This window comes from Frieseomelitta varia, unplaced genomic scaffold, assembly GCF_011392965.1.
Source record: "Frieseomelitta varia isolate USP_RPSP 00005682 unplaced genomic scaffold, Fvar_1.2 scaffold_608, whole genome shotgun sequence".
Lineage (NCBI taxonomy): Eukaryota > Metazoa > Arthropoda > Insecta > Hymenoptera > Apidae > Frieseomelitta > Frieseomelitta varia.
Window position 1 is genome coordinate 144,402 of NW_025110377.1, and position 20,811 is coordinate 165,212.

The 20,811-nt window shown below is 42.8% G+C and overlaps 1 protein-coding gene across 2 annotated transcripts; it reads left to right on the top strand.

Annotated features, from left to right (window-relative positions):
• The first annotated feature begins 207 nt into the window (after positions 1–207).
• Positions 208–20,768, top strand: LOC122534530 (nuclear hormone receptor FTZ-F1). Of its 2 annotated transcripts, XM_043665275.1 has the most exons (6): positions 208–5,194; positions 5,273–5,561; positions 17,305–17,993; positions 19,187–19,445; positions 19,542–19,642; positions 19,736–20,768. In XM_043665275.1, exons 1-6 carry the CDS (start codon positions 4,235–4,237, stop codon positions 19,880–19,882), a joined length of 2,445 nt encoding a protein of 814 aa, XP_043521210.1. In that variant the 5' UTR covers positions 208–4,234; the 3' UTR covers positions 19,883–20,768. The 2 variants fall into 2 exon arrangements, with proteins under 2 accessions (XP_043521210.1, XP_043521209.1); XM_043665274.1 differs by having other exon boundaries at positions 208–5,561.
• Positions 20,769–20,811: the final 43 nt, after the last annotated feature.

Genomic DNA, 20,811 nt, shown 5'->3' on the forward strand with positions numbered 1-20,811 from the left:
TTCTTTTTTACTCTTGTTCTTAATTTCTTTCGCTCTCGTTACGTCACTGAAATGCCATTGAAAATGACTATAAGATGATTTTAAAGGTTTTGACAGTCCCGATTTGAAAAGGTGTGACGTTAGGTTGATTTGATACTCACTTGTTGCGTAGAGCGGAGGCTCGAAAGTGAAAAGGGAATTTTAAGGAGGGATTCAGCAGGTGTCACTTCCGATTTGGCGCGCGCGCGCGCGCGCAATTACTTCTTCCGACGAGTGATTAACGAAACAAGCTTTCCTGCTTGAGCTTTGTAATTAACATTAATTCAGCCACGAGCCAGCGTCTATCGCTACTTTCGCTACATTCTCCTCTCATCTCTTCTTCAGTTACTATCTTTCTCACGCGCAGTATGTATGTACATAACTCGTTAATCTGAACGCCATTTGTATACACGCTTCTTATTTGCTTTTACTGTATCGTGTAATTAAGCATACAATTGTGGAATACGGTTTATTTTTAAATTGTTACGTAACGTCAACGATACGCGCAACATTGTGCTCGAATCGAAAATCCACCGTATCTCTGTTATTTAAACACAAGTTTCGCTCGAATGCCTCTGTGCATTTAAATTACCAAAAAAAAAAAAAAAGAAAGAAAGAAAGAAAGAAATGATTTATTCGCGAAAATTATCGCATATCGTAGATTACGATTCGAACGCCATGAAACGTGTACGTCGACGAATTTTTATTGGAAATAATCAGGTCGAATTCGAGAAAACATCGTGGCGTCTCATATACAATGCACCTAACCTCTAAACCCGGTGCACTGGATACGACGACAACGATGATGACGACAACACGTTCGCAATAGTTGCTGCGTGCATTCATCGATGACACGGCGTGCGCGCGTGCGAGCGCGTGCATACGAGTGTGTTGCACGAGTTGCATATAGGTACAACGAATCGTACGTAAATGTATGCACTATTACGGTAGGCACGCACAGTTACTTGGACGAAAAAGAGCGCGACAATTACGTTCGGAGTGTGTATAAGCAATGGCACGTTAAAGAGGGGAGAGGGGTCGGGTAAGGCAGCGTTAGAGAAAGAAATGCGTCGCATGGTTAGCCTGTTCGGAAAGAGCAAAGACGATACGCGTTAGGCATGGACAGGAAAAGAGACAGAGAGAGAGAGAGCAAGGGTAAGAACGAAAAGGAGCGAGATAGAGGGAAAGAGGGAAAGAGTGAGAGACGCAACAAAGAGGAGAGAAAGAGAAAGAAAGAAGAAAAAGAGATATACGTATATGTTTAGGGTGACGGAACGTGTAAAGAGGTAAGGACAGGGTCTGAAAGAGAGACGGAGGATGGACTGGGAGGGTGGGATACGCGAGGTGGCTGGTTGAGGGTGCGAGAAGGCGAGGGAGAGACGGAGAGAGAGAGAGAGAGAAAGAGAGAAAAAGACATAATGAGAGGGAGTGAGTCGCGGCTGCGTCATGTTCTCAGCGAACTGGGTCAGTGGGTCTCCCCACCGCTTCGCGTCGTACATCTACTGCGACGTACACACAGAGAAGCACTGGCACTGTCGGGGAGTGCCAACGGCGTTACTGTTGACCCAGCCACGGCCTGTATGTGGCCTGTGCGCCTGCCCTGTGCCCGCTTACCCGCGACTCTGTGTTTGGTTCCCCTGTGCTCTTTGAAAGCAAGAGTTGTTCGCAGGCTCGCGGCATCCATTCGATTTTCTTCGCGCGTGACGACGAAAATATGGGAGTATATAACGGTGGAGATTGTTACGTGGTAAACGATGTCTCGCGACTTGCCCGGCAATTTTTATTCCTTCGTCCGTTCCGTCGCGAAGTATGCTTCCCGCGGGAATATTTCAACGATCGCGCCTGCTCGTCCGTTCGATTCCTAAGCGAATTTCCAATTTCAATCGCGCAATCGATTCGTTTTCGTAACGTTTCGCGGTCTATTTGTCGTTAAGGCTGGAACAAACGTTAGTGGAAACGTATCGATTCGGGACCCGGAACCCGTGCAGTGTATACACTCGGATGGTACACGTGCGTCGGGATATTTGCCGGTAGTACCGACGACAAATACGGTCGACAAAACGACGGCGGGCAGCACAGCGAACGGCAGTACGACGCGGGAGCGTATCGCGACAATACTTCTCCGGCCGACATAGACCTGGTTCCGTAAGTAGGTCATCCCCGCCATCCTCAACTGTGCAGCCTCCTTCACCCTTTCCCCGTCAATCCCTTCGACCGCGGCAGTGCCTCCCGCTCTCTCCAGTTCTCTTGCTTCTCTCTCTCTCTCTCTCTCTCTCTCTCTCTTTCTCTCTCTCAGTCGGTCCCTCTCCTCCCGAGCACCGCGTGTTGCCTATCCCCTACCACCGGTCGAACTCTCAGAGGCACTTCCACTACTCTCCGCGTTAGGCACCTGGTCGCGCGCTGTGGCATGCGCTGCTGAATCACTTTCACTTATGCCGTGCGCTGTGTTGGTTATACGCTGTGTACGTCTCTCTCGCTCTCGCGCTCTCACACTCGATCGGTGGCCGTCGGTAAAGGGACACGCGCGCGCTCCTTCTTTCCTTTCCTCCTCCGTACCCACCGAAACAGCCAAACAAGCCTGACGACGACCGGTGGTGTGTGCGCGCCTCTCGCCGTTCTCCCGGTTCTGCCAATTTTATTTTACTCCCGGCGGTGTCACGGTGAAGCGCGTATCTCTCTATACCGGGCGAAACCGCGGCGTGCCGCGTCGAGTACCACCGTGTGCTGCCGTGTCGCGTTGTATTCGCTTCGATCGTGGTCGGTGTCGTGTGTGGTGTGTGCAGCCAGTACCGTTGCGCGTGTTGTTTTATCACATCAACGACAATAACAATAACAATAACAGTAAATATCGCGAGGAGGGGAGCCAGCCGGGCATGGATCAAAAAGGAAGATATCCTGCAGCCCATGTTTTTCGCGTCCACCGCCCGTGATCGTCGTCGTCGTCGTTGTCGTCGTTGTTGTTTCTGCTGCTGTGATATACGTGACGTGTGCCGTGTCTCACGAGACGATCTCCCGACTCTACCTACCTTCATGTGTCGTCGGTAGGGCAGCGGGAGGGAGGGGGCGGGCCCTTCGGGAAAGCAACGAGGCGAGAAGACTAGTCGTACGCAGATAGCCAAGCTGTCAAGTCGCACGAATCGAGTACTCGACACGATACTACTTCCCCTTTCTTACTCTCGCTCTCTGAGTCTATTTGCTCCGGACTTTAGTCTTCTTTTTTTTTTTCTTTTTTCGACTTTTCGTACGGATACGTTACGACGTTTACACCGTTGGATTACAGTGTGCCACGAGTCCTCTTCGTTCGTCGGACTTGTCTATCAAACGAACTGGTCGGTTATTTCGCGTCAAATACCGTGATCAAACTTGATCTCGCGTCTGCGCATATGTGATGACTCGTTACCGGCTCGGTGGAACAACAATTCGATTGTTTTCGCGCAACGATCTTGTAGTCGAATGGTAGTTTGAACCACGTGTGTGCTTATCTTGGTTTCTTGTCACGCTATAAAGCGGGATTTCATCAGTGACCACACAACCAGCGGAGGATAGCAAAAAAGACGCCGTACAATGGTTTTTATTGTTTCGCGGATAATACAGATGCAACAGTGACAGCCGAGAATTTCTTTCGTTTTGTTTTTTTTTTTTTTTTTTTTGTTTCCCTTCCTCACGCAATATACGCAAATTCACGTTTCGTCACATTTATGATGAGTCGGACGTAGTACGCACTTGGTCGAAAGAGGATTTATCTTTTACGATGGTGCGCGATGATTTTCTTTATGAATGTGTGCCGTAGAAAAACGTGACTGGTGATCGATATTGTACGTGCCAAGGGAATATAGTGTGTTTTTTTTCGAGCTTATGCTTTCCATATCATCGTTGTTCTCGTCGTCGTCGTCGTCGTCGTCGTCGTCGTTGTTGTGTGTCTGTTGTTGTCATCATCAATTTTACTGATATCATACGCGACGATGGTACCGTATTGTAAATATAACAATTCTTCACGACGTTTACACCGTTACCGCTTCGATATTTAAAAAGGGATAACGGCCTCTTGTTCTGTCACATACGCGCCACTTGCGAAAAAAAAAAAAAAAAAAAAAAGAAAAAGGAAAACGACAAACAAAGAAAAAGTGGCTGGAACTAGGAGAATTCACAGGCAATTCATATATGAGCCGATACGCCACAAGCACGTTCCTCCGTGCAACACTTGCGCAAGGGTGATATGTTATTGGAGATGGAGCAGCATTCGGGCCTGATATCCCTGAATATGTCGCCGTTCCATCTAAGCCCACAGGGTAGTCCCCAAGGTGCGGCCGGTGCCGGCCAGCAACAACAGGCGCAGCAACAGCAACAGCCACAGTACGGTTCGTCGCCGTACGGGAACTGCGCTCAAAGTCCACCGGCAACCATGTGTCATCAGTCGCAATCGCAGCAACAATCCCAGCAGCAGCAACAACTGCCGGTACACGGTCAGCAGTCGCACTCGCAGGGTGGTATCTCGAGTTTCGACGCCGCGTTCTTCGACTCCACCGCCCTTGAAGAACGGTGCCCGATGTGCGGCGACAAAATGTCCGGTTATCAGTATGGTCTTCTCACGTGCGAGTCGTGCAAAGGGTTTTTCAAACGTAACAACTCGCCGTGCAGCAGTAAAAAAGTATACACGTGCCTGTTCTCGCCGACGGGAGGCGGGGGTGGCGGGGGCGGCGGAGGTGGCGGTGGCGGAGGTGGTGGTAGCGGAGGCGGCGGAACTAGCGGAAACGGTGGCAGCAGTGGTAACAACGGTGGAACCGGTGGTTGTGGCGGTGGTGGCGGCGGCGGTACATCATCCTCACTCGAGATCGGATCTTGCGGCAACAAGAAGGTGTACACGTGTCTGTTCTCGCCAACAGGAGCCGGAAGCGGCACTGGCGGCAGTGGAGGCAGCAATAGCGCAGCAAACAGCGCCGGAAGTGGTGGTTGCGGCACGTCGACAGCTCTCGAGAGTGGCGGTGGTAGCAGTTACGCCGGTGGTGGCGGCGGCGGTGCCTCTGGTGCCGGAGGCGGGGGCGGAGGAACAGGCGGAGGCGGTGGTGCGGGTGCCGCTGGCGGCAGTGGGCCCACCGCAGGGAATGCCGCTGCTGGCGGCGGCGGTAGCGGTGGTGGTGCGGCCGGTGGAAGCGGAAATAGCGGCGGATCCGCTACGGTAAGCGGCAATGTCGCGATACCAACTACCACCTACTCATTACCAACTGGTACCATCTGTCATCCCGGGTTGGGCCAGGTCGGGGTTGGTGTCGTGACCGGCTCGATACCGTGCCCGTCCGAATTCCCCGACACCAAGGACATCATCATAGAAGAGCTCTGCCCGGTTTGCGGTGACAAGGTCTCCGGTTATCATTACGGACTACTCACCTGCGAATCCTGCAAGGGTTTCTTCAAACGCACCGTCCAAAACAAGAAGGTCTACACGTGCGTCGCCGAGAGGTCCTGTCACATTGACAAAACGCAACGGAAGCGGTGTCCCTACTGCCGTTTTCAGAAGTGCCTCGAAGTCGGCATGAAGCTTGAGGGTGAGTTTTTTTTTTTTTTTTCGTTGAATCACTGTGACATCATTACACCGCGGCTACATATCTCTTTTTATTACGCTTCTTTCTGTTACGCTTTGCAAAGATACGTGTGCGCGCGCGAATTTCTCGGTAGTCTTTCGCGGCGGAGTCTCTCACGGAATGTCTCTTCGTTTCTTTTCTTTTCTTTCTCTCTCTCTCTCTCTCTCTCTCTCTCTCTCTCTCTCTNCTCTCTCTCTCTCTCTCTCTCTCTCTCTCTCTTTTTCTTTTTTCTTTTTTCTTTCGAAAGTTTTGCAAATTTCGGAGATGAAACAAGGCGGGATGATGTGTAGTAGGCAAACAACGATACGATGAATTTCGTACTGTTACGCAAACGGACTTTACTTGGCCGACAATATGGGTGCCCATTTTTTGGATGTGAAAGCGTTGCATGCGGGTATTGTCGCGATTTTTATGCAAAAGGTAAAAGAACGAAGCGCACACGTATATGCGGCCGAGCAGTTTTCGATGTTCAATTATGCAACATAATCGCGAGACACGCGTGTTATTGCATCTGCACGTGTAACAGGTTTTCTGTAAAAAAAATATCAATATCGATACCGTTGGAAAACAAAGTTAAAATCTTAATAAAACAGATACCGTTCATTCTTTTTATATTTCATCATTATTAAGGAATGCATAATAATTTTTACATATCGATATCGACACACGCGTGGTTTATTGTTCCCATTGAACTTCGCTGTGATCTACTTACTTTCACCGTTTTCTCACGAGCATAATTTTGCCATAACTTTCACGACATCATTCGTGCGTTAACATTACCGCATTGTTATCAATCTTCACGTTATCTCTTATTCAATATCGTTGCGTACACAGTATGCGGAACGTCAAGCGTGGTTTACGCGCGAACGTGTGTACACCGATTTGCGCTTCGGTACCGTACGGCTCCTTTCGGCAAACCTCGGCAGAACTCGTTCGCGTTCGAGTGTTTTCGCATCACACTCCTACGAACTTAACCTTATTACACACGATGAAGCGCTCAACCGATACTGTTGTCTTCCTTTACAAATTCTTTCGTCGCTCCATAATGCTTTCTGTTTCGAACCACAGTTTCTTGTTCATTTCATCGTATCATATTATTCACGTGACAACGTTCCATCATTAATTTTAATTACACCGGATCACGTCCATTTCGTGCAGCCGATTAGACAAACCATTCTTACTACACGTATGCACAATAAAAAGAATTCGCAATGCAGTCACCGTCAGTTTTCTAAACGATCCGCTTTCCACAAGCGGGTTATGCAGATTTTACGCGAAAGTCGAGGTTATATATTCGTGAAACCACAATTCGTCGCTGTCTTAGAAAATCGTTTTTCTTTTTTTTTTTTTTTGCACTTTGGTAGCGGTTAAATGGGAGGACGATTCGAACGAAGCGTCTAATGCAATTCGAGTAACTGGGTCTAGGCCCTCAAGGCCCAGCGATTAAGCGAATCTCGAAACAGGCTCTGTCGCAATTGCCGCCTTTGCACGCCGTTTTCCACGGCGTTCCTACAGCGGCAACGCGGATTGCTTAACGCGGAAAGTTTCCAGAGTGCTTGCGAGTGTTTACGAAAGGAAACAGTTTCTTACTTGCACGCTATTCAGAAATGTAAAAACGTCCGTCCACGTACAAATTTTATACCGATGAAGCCGATTTATACCGAGAACGTATCGTACTTCTCGTCGTATCAGTCGATTTTCTAGCCGTCTTGAAATATCTAAACATGTATCTCTTTTTTTTTTTTTTTTTGCTATATGAAATTTTGCATTTTAACAGTGTGTTTAATTGCATTTTAATAATATTATTTAACCGTTAATTGTTGAGTATGCACTTGACAATGCTTTTTGTTGTTAATTCGACCATCGTTTCGTAACACTTGCAATGCACGATCGATAACAAAAGTTTCGTTGTTATTGTGGCCATTATTTCTACCGTTACAATATATTCTTACATATAGTTAGTCTGCAGGTTTATTTTCAAATAAAACGTACATCGTTCATTGTTTACTTTGGACACATTTTGGAGTAGCGCTTTGACATCGGGACAAAAATTACGCTTGTGGTGGTGATCACAGTTCTGCAACGAATCTGCCGTTTGCACCGGCCCGTGAATATGAGAGCAAGGCTCATTCAAACGTAATGAACGTTACCTCGGACCTGCTTTACAGCCGATTGAAAACCATCCTCTTCTGGAAGCCATGAACTCATCTAGCAGAACATTCACATTTATTACACGAGATTGTAAAACTCTGGTAAAACGGGGTCACGTCTCATCCCATGAAACCTGCAAACGCGTTTAAATTTCTGACTCAAATTCCTCGTGCTCTCCTGACATTGTAATTAAGAAAATTAGCAAAAAAANAAAAAAAAAAAAAAGAAAAGAAAAGAAACGAAACGAAAAAACCCGGCCAAGAGGAAAGGACGAAAAGCTCTTTGATATACGACTGTCTGTTACTTCACGCTTTTACCCTTTCGCGCTGAATGAAGCTGTTTTACCTTTTAAAACGAGGCTAAACCAGCTGTAGTTGCCGTAACGTTGTTCACAGAAACGGGCCATCGACAATGACCGAAACGTTCGTTGGGTTTTTAATTTCACTTTCGAACGTACCGCCATATATGTACAGACACGATCAAATATTGACACAAGAGTCTGAATTTCGCAGACGCGAGTGATTTGACTGGCTCCATTCGGGGACTTGAAGCATTACCAAGATGACAAACTATCTCAAATTTTCATGTTTCGTCTGATTTTGTAAAACACATCGATATTGAAGTCTGCTCGTTGTTCATTCGTTGAAACATTATCCTGAAAATTTTTTCCATCAAACGCGTTCTTTGTATGCTATAATTCAATATTTGCTACAGCGAAAGTAAACTAAAAATTTAAACGATATTAGTTTGTACAAATACATACAGAATAATCAAATTCGTAAAACAATGGTCGAAAAACAATAAAAATAATTTGTGCAACATTAGCTCAACAGTATTTGGTTTACTTTCTCTTTTTTATTAAACGCGCACCTAATTTCTGACGATATTTTTTCTTCGAGGTTCGTATTATTTGTTTTACAAACGATATTTTATTATTATTATTATTATTATTATTCTTTATTTCCCATCCAATTTTGGATTCGTAGTTGCCTTCACCGTATGGTGCAACAATTATAATTGTCTTTCAATGATATCGGCTCCTCTATTGTGTAAAAGGAAACGTAAAGTTAGTTGATTCGTTAATTAGATTTGACTTTAGATTGTTAAGTTTAAAGGGATGGATATTTAGGCATCCGGTATGGTAGACGTAAAAAATTTCGCTCTCAATGCGGCTTTTAAAGAACTAACTTCTTACGCGCCTTTCCTTTCCGTCATTAGCGTCATTCCTAACAAAAAAATTTCGAATGCCAGCGAGTGTTCTTTTTGAACAGAGGCAGATTTGTCACGTGGAGGATCAGCAATATGCGCGCGCACGTTCGCCTATGGCCAAACCGGTAGTATGATGTTGCGCAAGTAGAATCTAGAAATTTGAGGTAGAACGTTTCGAAGCCCGTTTCGTATCCACGCGATAGACTCGGGTGAAAGCCTTTCGAGGACCGAGGACCAAATTTCTATTAGATGATCGAAATATATTTTCACCTGCGACAACAGGTGAAATTAGACTCGAAAAGATTCTTCGGTCGCTTCCGACATCGAAAGTTCCGCGCATCATGACGCACAGAGCCTTGCATGTGTTCGTTAACCACGAAAAAAGATTCGCCGTTTGTGCCACTTAACGCATTACTTAACGGCGTTACTTAATATTGTAAAAACCGCTGATTCAACCATGTTCCTTGGAACCAAAGTTTCATTACCGATGAATTTATTTATCAATTTTCCAATTAATTTACGTAATGTGAAATTTCTCAACTGGCCGATATCGTTTGAAAGAAAGGTTCGGTTTATTACCGTTAAACGCTCGCTCGGATCGCACGGATAATCGTGCATAGGTACACTCATAATTCTTTCGCATTTTGCAATCGAGATAGGCGATGACTGTTCGCGCGAGCCGAAGCGATGCCTCGTGCTTTTCTGCCTCAATGTCTCTCGATGAAATTCCATTTTCCCGGTGGATCTTCTATCGAAATAAAATTCGCGACACCCTCGATTCGCCCTTCTTCATCTACTTATTTGTAATCTTACTGCGTTCGAATTATACAGAGATATACAGTCCTCTGCCGTTAAATGTTTCTATAATTAGTAGTTAATGAGTCAGCGCCAGCATATTTTATTACAACAAGCATATCTGAAACATTGAAGTAACGTATGAAATCATTACGAACAAGACAAATTGACAAAAGCTTTGAAGTGCTTCAAAGAGAACCAGATGTAGTGACACATGGAGAATTTCGCTGCAGTAATCCGTTGGAGGTTAAAAGCTAGAGTGTACCATGTTTATAACTGCGAAAAGACCAGCGTATCCCTTGCATCTGTCCGCCACGTGGAGCAGGTCTTCGGCTTAACACGGAATACTCTCACCGTTCCATTAGATCCTGTCCGCAGGACACGCAAAATGTATCCCGTCGTAAAAGTGAGTGGCGCAGTCAAAATCAGTCAGAAATATTTCGACGACGAATATGGTCTTGTTTAGAGACCCAACGAGAGAAAATATATCAGACATTTTAAGTGATGATTCGGCCGGTGGGAGCCTGGAAAATTAGGTGGGACAGTGAAAATCGTGGCATGCGCCGCTCTTTAGAAACTCACGAATTTCATAATTATTGTATTATGTTGCAAGAAGGTGGTATACCTGGCTGACTGCTTGCTAGTTGCCTGCCTGTCTGCCTTGCCTGTTTGCTTACCTGCCTTGGCTGCCTTGCTCGCTTGCTCGACTCCTACCTTCGTTGTTCGCGCGCGCATTACAGAGGTGGGGGAGAAAGGTTAGGTTGAGGCGGGGATTGTGTAATCCCTCGTTGAGTGGAGCCTCACCGTCTTCTTTTCGCCGAAGCTTTTATTTCTTTCTTCGTTTCGTTTAGCTCCTTCTCTTTTCTTCTCTATTCTTTCAGCGCGCGCCCGAATTTCTCGCGTGTTCGTTCAATATCCACACGTACTTTCGCGTACACACGATCGACATACGTCAATCGCGCAATCGCATCACGGCGCGCGATGTACGTCATCATTGTTGCCGCGATACGAGTAATATTCGAATTCCTGATAAACTTCGAGCCAGAGCGGTCGGTAACGGGGCCCCGACTGTCGAATCGTGAATATTCCCACAATGGTTGACTGTTTGGACGCGCAGTTAGTCCAGAGTGCTAAAAAACCAGATCTCGAGGCCTACGAGCCGATTATCAAGCCGATTATTATTGTAATTATCGTTACGCGAAATATTTTTCAAGCTCGATTCAGGCGGAAAGTTGATATCATCACTTGGTAAAACAGAACGCTTCTCTGCATACGCATGTACCTGAGCATCTGTCTTTCTATATAACTTCTTTCGGTTTTTTCTTGTTTTCTCTCGGTAAAATCATAAGATCGTGATTCTTTATTTGACTAGAAATTCAGCGAAAGTTTTCTGACCGAGGATTTCGTCAATTTTTACTTCTTTTTTATTTTTTTTCTTTTTTTTCATTTTGCGTTGTTTCGCAATGCGCGGATGACTTCACTAACAGTCGGGCGCGTCGCGTCGCGTCGGCTGCGTCACGGGGGGGAACTTCTCTCGCGCGATTGGTCCAACCATGGGCGACGGTAGTCACGTGGTCGCACATTAATTTCTATGGGGAGGGTCTGACGTCACTGGACCCGTGGACCAGATTCACCAAGTGGGTTTCCCTTTCTTTTCGACATACGCGCTCTCGGGTTCGGTGCTCTTGCGTACACTTATCGTCGCGGCGGACCTTGCGAACCGGACGTGGGTTGCATTCTTCCAATGGTTTGCACGCGTCCTACTGCACGTGGATCTCTGTCATAGACGCAGATCACTCTGCTGCCGATAGTTCGTTAAAGACGAGAAAAAAAAAAAAGAAAAAAATACGGAAAATCGATGAACATATCGATTTCAAATTACGGGTGCTATCATAATGGCCGTTTTGTATTGTTGCTGCTATAATTGCTTATAATCCGCGTAGAAGGAAAGGTCAACCCGCTGAGCATATTTGAAGCTTTTTATCATAGATACTTGCTACCTACTACCTGTATCAGCGTGTTAGCAAGCGGCAAAAAGATGCAGTTATATTTATCTTCATTGATGTGACAATACATATACTTTAGTCTATTTTGCGACGAGAAATTATCGATGTAGCATAATTTTTTGATGTGGGTATTTTTAAATTTTCGATTCTTTTGCGCTTAATTAAATCTATCATGCATGTTTCGCACTCTGTTCCGTTTTTTTGATACTTCCATCTATAAATAAGTATATTACGATATTTCCATAACGTAGTTGCTTCTTGTCTCATGCAAAATACGTCGATAAATTAATTCTCGGGGGAAAAGAGTAAAATAAAACGCATTATGTTTAAATAGCTACATTATCATTGGATCAAACATGTTTTCCTCACGTGACAAATTCATTAAACACATTAAACTCATGAAAACGAAACTTTGCCGATAGACACTCGGCGATTCGGCAAACCGAGGCATTCGTGGCACAATTTCTCCAGCCATTGACGATCGATGGAAAATCGTCCTGCGGTGTATTTACGCATTTATATGCCGCTTTGGTAACATCGAGACTCTCGTCTTGCTAAATTCCTGCGCAACCCGAGAGTCAGAAATTCTTTCTCATAAATCCTTCGGTAAAATTCTGACGGATGATCGAATGAAATCTCGGGAAGTTTCAAATCTTCAAAAACTTTCGTCATATAATTCAATGGGCAATCTTAAAATTTCTATCGGTCAGAATGAAAGGAAAGGAAAGCTCACAGTAATGGAACGGACAATATATTAGAGATATGTCTATGTATATATGTACATGTAGGTATATATTATAGAACTATGTATTGTCATTCTACATCACAAAAGCCTACATCCTAAAGTTGCTGATCTCGATGAAATTTATCGATAATTTCATTCGTATAATGGAATCCAGAGTCACTAGGGAACTCGACGCTGTAACGACGCAATTTCGCGCGTCCTGTTCAAACTTCCGGTTGCTACTTCAGCCGAGATACAGAGTTTCTCCATGTTGATTCCACGTTTCCGAGAGTTTCAATTCATTGGATATTCTGGAATTCGACTCGTAAATATCATCAGTGTCGCGCTGTCTGGCATGTATATTCGACGATCGAGTTTGATCAAATTGTGCTCTGGTATACATATATCGATACGCTAATGTCCTCTGCCCACGTGAAACGCCGCCACCCACTCGGTGAACACCGTCCCGGGCAGGAGAGATTGTTGGATCGTTCACGCTGTTTACGCTTCGGTTGTTTAACAAAAACGCGGAAAACATGCGTGACATGTGGTCGGAAGTTAGTCGATAAATCATTTCCACAGATTGTAAGAATTTCTGACACTGTTGACCAGTCGCAATTATACTTGTGCTTTTAATTGGCTACGAGTTGTATTTGTATCGATACATAATGTTGTATTGACATTGTAATGATAAAAGTACAAAATTTTAGTTGATCACTGCAATGTATTATAGAGTGATTTTTGATCGGAAGATAAATAATAGATGTAATACTTATTATAATTGTAGTTTTTGAATAATATATAATCTTTTATTGGTATTGTGAAATATTCTACTTAACATTATTAGCACCGTTATAATTTCAATCTCAAGTAACATTTGTACGATGTTGCCTCTTGATCAGTTATAAGCTCAAATTTAATATTTTTTTTTATCGAAATTTATTCAAAATTTAATTTTTTTTTATCGAAATTTATTCAAAATTTAATCTTTTCTTTTATCGAAATTTATTCAAAACTTTCGTCAGAATTTCATTACAAATTATGTTAATTAACATTACATGTTGCGGAGTTAGAACTGTACGAAACTTGAAATTAATTAAACGAAATCTCACTTTTACGAGGAATAACAACACAATCGATGGCAATATTAAGGCAAACCAAAGATTTTCAAAATGAATTCATCGTCCAGATATTCATCACTTGGGACGAAAGTTTCGTTTCAGCAAAAGTGTTTATACCATACATGACACGACGATTTCCAAGCACTCGATGCACCTGACGTCAAATTAAAGATGGAAAGATGTACGGCGGACAGCGTGTAACACCTACGACATTCAGTGAAACAACGACACAAGAAAGACCAAGGGAGAATGATCGTAAACGTAGGATGGCAATAAGGAGAGAGAAAAGAAACCTCGTTGAACCGAGAGTCAAGTTTAGCCGTGATCTACGCCGATCTTCGGACCCTTCCAGTTTTCCCAAGTTCTTCGATACAGTGGATATATAAGACAGGGTGAAAAAGAGCGACAAAATGAAACGCACGAAAATCGGTAATATAAATTTTCTTTCCATACGAATAAATCTTCTCTATGTAAGAAATACGAAATAATTGGGAAGAGAATATAGTTAACCTCTAAGTAGACGTCCAATTTTAGATAAATAATCGGAGGTCATGTTTGATAGAAAATAGGAGTAAATTTTTTTTTTCTTTGGCAACATTGGAAACAGATTTTTATGCATTTATAAGAAATTTTCAAATGCAAAATTAAATTGCTCATAATACAATATATACTAAAAAGATAGAACCAAAATATGACACTTTCTATAGTTTGTATAATATTTTGTATTGGTACATAAAACAACTTGGTTCTATCTTTTTAATTACATTTTTAAAAGACATGAATTCGTATGAAAGTCTGCAAATGGAAGATTGCATAAATCTTCAAATAACGACATTAGAATATAATGCAAATGTTAATTTAAAATTAGCTGGGAACACAATGGCCCCGATAGTTTCACTTAAGAGTTAGAGAAACTGAAACAAAATGGAAATAGAGAGAGAGAGAGAGAGAGAGAGAGAGAGAGAGAGAAGAGGAAACGAGGTAAGCAAAGAATCGAAAAAGATGTATGCAGCGAAGTAGCTTTACACGTGTTAAATAAGTCAACGGGAGACACCCGATGGCGGCGTTGCGATGCATTAAGCAAGCAATCGAGAACAAGTGGCCGAAAGCAACAACCTGAAAGTCAAGTTTAGCAACTTTCGTTATTGGCTTGCCCTCCCAGGCTATTGTCTGAATTCTCAGCGAGTCGGTCGTGTATGTTGCAGAAAGAGAGAAAAGAGAGTGTCCTCGGAGAATGTGTGCTCGCGTGAGCACGTCGCGTAATCCTCGGATGATGGATGACGCTCGCTTTGCATAGTATGTATCCGTCAGAGAGAAAGAGAGAGAGAGAGAGAGAGAGAACACTGGTGGCAGAAAAATTCGGGAAACGAATACTCGCGCCTAGTGTGTCAAGTTTACGAAGGTAAATCCATGATGCTTGGCTCTCTGTCTCTTAGTTCCGCTGCGCCGAAATTATCCTTCCGGTGAATGGTTATCGAGAACAAGGAAATAATCATCGCGTGTTCTTCTCCTCGTTCCCGAGTGCAACGCTCTTTTTACTATTAGTAACAATACGCGAAGTTGTTTCAAGCGAAAACACGTAAAAGGAAAAATGAAACTCGGAGGACGAAGAAACGAAGAAGAAGCGAAGAGAAACGAAGAGTGCGACGTGCGTTGCAATCGCATCGTGATCGCAGATGTGTTACGACGGTGCGTAACCACGTTATGCAGAGTTCACAGGGAGACTCGAAGCATCGGGGGAACAAAAATCAGGAACAGCAGTAGACATGTTCGAAAAAGGCAGGGAATCGACGAAGAAAAGACGAAAAGGTGGTGGCTCGGAGCGAGAGAAAAGAGAAGAGAAGAGAAAAGAAGAGAGGAGAGGAGAAAAGAAAGAAATGCAAGTAGCGTCAAGAGTATCGAAAAAGGAGGAGGCAAAGGGAATCGGTGAGAATGAGAGACGAAAGAAAGAAGAGAAAAAGAGAGGAGGCGTAAGCGGTCGCGCACACATAGGGTGGCGGAGGCGGCAATGTGGATCGGCGAGGGGCGAGAGGTGTTCAGAGGGGGGTAAGAGAGAAGTAGCAGAAGGGAACAAGTAGGGTTAGGAGATGGCGGGGGATGTCGGACGGTATCCGACACGGTTCGCGCGTTTGTGTGTGTGTGTATGTGTGTGTGTGTACGAATGCGGGATGGGGGCAGAGGGGCGGCCCTCCTCCCTCGGCAGGCTGGCAGAGGTAGAAGTGGACGGGCAAGCGATTCAACCTCCTTTCACTTTCAACGAGCGCGCACCGCGCTTGTTCGCTCGTTCGTTCGCTTGCTCGTGTTCGCTGGTGTTTCATGCGACGACAGATAGCAAACACTTCGTACGAAAATAGGCAACGCCGCTGGTTCAGCCGCGTGTCCGCCCTGTAAATCGTTAAAGCTGCTCGAAATCCTCCCTTAATTGCACCGTGACTTTGAGAATCGCGGATAGTCGTCATCGGGCACATGACCTCTTCTCGGGGATACGTTGCCACACCGCCACTAACTTCTCCGTCGCGATGCACATGGATGAACCGGCCACCTTTTATGGCGCGAGACTGTTTATTTTTTTTTCTTTTCTTTTTAAGTTATTATTAGCCCCCCTCTTTAGCTTACTTTATTGCCCTTTTACTCGTCGATTCTTACTTTCCTTTTGAATTCATCTTTCAAGGGAAGAGAGGACTGGATTTTGAAACGAGTGATTCTAAGATGAATATTCGTTGCACGTTTACTCGCTGAAGTAGTGATTTCTACTTATAAGCGTCACACGCGTGCACGTCAAATATATTTGTTTTCCTATACGCGATTTTCAACGCTTAGAAGAAACTCTGACGCAGAAAATTTCATCTCGAGGAAGAACTGGTTCCTTAATGCGCCGTATTTCGTGATGGCATATTTTAAAGCCTTGGCTCTCGAGGGTGATAGATATCGAGTTCCTCTGCTTCGCCACTTCCGGTCCCGGGACCACATCTGGGGATCTGTTGTTTACAGCGTGGATCTTAACTCGGAGATGCAGTAATACTTAGTTTCGAGAGTAAATATTCAACTAGGTCACTCCTGAAAACCCGCTTTGTATTAAAATCTTTCAAAATTTCGTTTCTCGTACGACCGAGAAATTTTTATTACCTCGAAATTTAATCTATAATAAAAGACTTACTAACAACGAGAAATTTTTATTACCTCGAAATTTAATCTATAATAAAAGACTAGCTAACAACGAAAATGAGAAAAAGAATGTCAAAAGGGTTGTTCTTTGCAGTTAATGAAAATAATCGACGTTCGTATGTCCCAATGCCCGCTCTCAATAATGACGGGTTTAACATACCAAATAACACCTGTACCTTTCGTACATGTAACTACTCGTTTTCAACGAACGAACAGACTTGTTCGTGAATAGTGGAACAAGGATAGATCACAAGTCGTTTACGCTTGGTCTCGTTTCCTCCCTCGATGATGATGTTTCCTCAAACTTGAACAACAGTAGCTATGCTTAACTGTCATTTCTCATCATTAACAATCGTATTATAGTTATTAAATACACAATATCATTCATCAAAGAAAAATGCAGAAAATATGATCATTTTGATTTCAACCGTTCTAGAATTAACCGTTCAGTCAATTCGTGTTTCAGATGCATTTGCGACCAAAGACGAAGGCTGATTCTGTTGTTTCAATGTTTTGTACGTTTGCTTGTGTTATAGCCGTGCGAGCGGACCGGATGAGAGGCGGTAGGAACAAATTCGGACCCATGTACAAAAGAGACCGAGCGCGGAAACTGCAAATGATGAGACAACGGCAGCTGGCACTGCAAACGATACGCGGCAGCCTCGGTGACCCATCGAACTATCCTTCCGCTGTAACGCCTTTCCTGCATATTAAACAGGAAATACAAATACCTCAGGTCTCGAGTCTAACGTCTTCTCCAGATTCGAGTCCATCCCCCGCAGCCGTGGCCGCTGGTCTGGTCACGACACAAGCTGGCAGCGGAGCTGGTCAGCATCAACTGATCGCACCGTCCTCCCAGCCAAACATTTCTGGCGGTAATCACCTGCACAACCTCAACCCTGGCCTGGATAGCAAGCTATGGGCTGCTAATTCCACTACCCCTAGCCCGAAGGCCTTCAGCTTCGGCGAACAGTCCACGCAACCTCATGGAGCCGCTGGTTCCGCACCCTCTACCGCCACGTTGAAAACTAGTCCGATGATAAGAGACTTCGTTCAAACGGTCGACGATCGCGAGTGGCAGGCATCGCTTTTTGGACTGTTGCAAAATCAAACGTACAATCAGTGTGAAGTGGACTTGTTCGAATTAATGTGCAAAGTGCTCGATCAGAATCTGTTCTCGCAGGTGGACTGGGCAAGAAACTCGGTGTTCTTCAAGGATCTCAAGGTTGGTGACAATGTTGATTCTTTAATCATCTCGACTAGTCTCGACTAGTCTGGGTCGTTCAGAAACCAAGCGAAATTTCAATCACTTGTATTTCCATTTTGTGGAGTTTAAAATAGTGAAAAATTAGGCTTGGATGCGAACGATCTTATTGACTTTCGGGGAGCTAAATATATCGTGTTTTAACGTGTGTATAACGCTGTACCATGTAAATAGGCATATGTAGAGAACTTTACTCATTTGAACTTGATTTATTTTTTATTTATTGAGACGAAATTTGATTAACTCAATTACCGATTAAATTCATGCATGCAAGCATGATCCTCCATTTATTTAAGCAAGAAATGTAGCGAGAGGAACTAATAAAGTTTCATTAGCCATATAAATTTCAATTATAACATAACGAGAATCTGACTGTGTTGCGTCAGATTGTATCTTCTTTTGATCGATGTGAATTTGGCTTCTGTCTATGAATTATTTAAATATTGTCTATTTTCTCGCGTAAGTTACATCAACTCATAATGGTACTACAGACAAACGTAAAGTAACGTAAACAAGTCTTTAGAAGATATAAAAATTCAAAAATTTTAATCACGATAGCTGAGAATCTTTTTCAAGAGAAGTTAGTTCTTACCGATAAATAACTCCTCGCTGGCCTGTTGGTGGTGGTATGAGCGGGGATGTGAGGTAACCAACAGCATTGCACAATCACTGAATGATTTCAAGCATCGCCTCATATCTAGGTCATAACAAGATACGTTTCTGGGTTATGGCGGTTGCCCTAAAGCAGGCCCATGTTAATTATAAACCGTTTACTTAACCGATTACATAGTTTTTATTGTTTGTCTTTGGAAATCTGTAAAATGTTCAGTCATCATTTTGTCCAATAGCTTGAGCCATGCTTTTATATTTTACCAACAATATGGAGCACAAGTACAAAGATTTAATCGATTATTAAACAGTATTTCGTAAAATATAAAATAATTTTCCTTTTATACTTTTCTTGATATTATTTACATTTCGAGAGTCAAATTTTCAATTGTATTTTTCTGTTTTCAAAATTATACAATGTCTCGATGAAATTTATTATACATCGCTGTTGCAAATAAATTTATTCAAAAGATAGTAAAACTTTTCGATATAATTTGATCAAATTTTATATGTGGTTTTACAATTTATGACGTTCTTTTGGACAGGTTGATGACCAAATGAAGTTGCTACAGCACTCCTGGTCGGATATGTTGGTGCTTGATCATCTTCATCAAAGGTTACACAATAATCTACCTGATGAGACTACACTTCATAATGGCCAAAAGTTTGATCTCCTTTGCCTCGGCCTACTTGGAGTTCCTTCCTTGGCAGACCTATTCAATGATTTATCGTCCAAACTTCAAGAACTTAAATTTGATCTTTCGGATTATATATGCATGAAATTTTTGATGCTGCTCAATCATGGTACGTTTCCTTTTTCCTCTAGATTTCTTTTACATGTAGTTATTTTATTGTCGGATGACATTATCATTAATACATTAATTTCGTTCCAATATGCAGAAGTTCGTGGATTAGTTAATAAAAAACATGTTCAAGAAGGTCATGAACAAGTCCAACAAGCTCTTTTGGACTACACATTGACGTGTTATCCTTCTATACCGGTATGTTTGTCTCATATGTAAATAGATTTTCTTTTTTCCTCAAATTCAACAATTCCTGAACTATTCAATACAAATGGAATTTTATATAAATAGGATAAATTTAACAAGCTGCTAGCAGTATTACCCGGAATTCATGTAGTAGCGAGCAGGGGCGAAGATCACCTTTATCAGAAGCATTGTAGCGGTGGAGCACCAACTCAGACCCTTCTAATGGAAATGCTTCATGCTAAGAGAAAATGAAACGATACATTCGTTTGGCACTTTTGTCATGAGTTAGTCTATTGCTGTATGTCAAAAATCAAGATAGAGCCCCTTATTGTCAGAGTGGACCTCAAGTACCTATTAAGAACTAGTGCTGCACAGGTATTGGACCAAGTTAAGGGGCTCTGGTTCAAAAAATACCTATGCAGACAAATCAAGTATAGACGTACATACTTCACATACATACATAATATGTGTATTATAAAGTGTATCTAAATATAAACATAATGATATATATTTTCTATATTTGATGTTGAAGTTTTAGAGATGTATCCATGAAGAAAATTACTACCCATGTTGGTGGGTATAAGCGCAGGGAAACAGTAAGCAAGATGCCTTGAAAACAGTACAAAGGGTGGTTAAAAAAATATTGGTCAAAGGGCAGGCACTTTTTGTCTAAATAAGTAAAGCTATTTTTCTAATACTAGAAGCGATTATTTTTAAGCGATTATACCACTGAAGCCTTGCTCTCATTTTAACAAAAAAATAATCCTAATAATAACGAACGAAAGAAATTGTGTCGACTCTCCAGTCAATCGTGCTTCTGCAAGGGATTCAATGGGCATACTTGAACGACAGTAAAATTTCATGTGATATACTTATATATACATATATACATATATGTCGCACGGCCACCTGGGCATCCTTAGAACTTCCTACGGAAAATCTGCATTTTGTCACACTTGCACACAGCAGGGCTACTATATTGTAAATACTAGTTAACACATTCCAATTACGTTGTAAAGTATGAATCATGTTAAATATGTAATTATAATATTTTGTGTATAGTTTAATGAAATAAATATATTTCTGTTGCTTACTGAGAAAAAAATCATTAGCTACTTAATGTCTTCACTAATTTTAGAATTTTATTCATGTATTTTTCTTTATTATTTTTCAAATAGGTG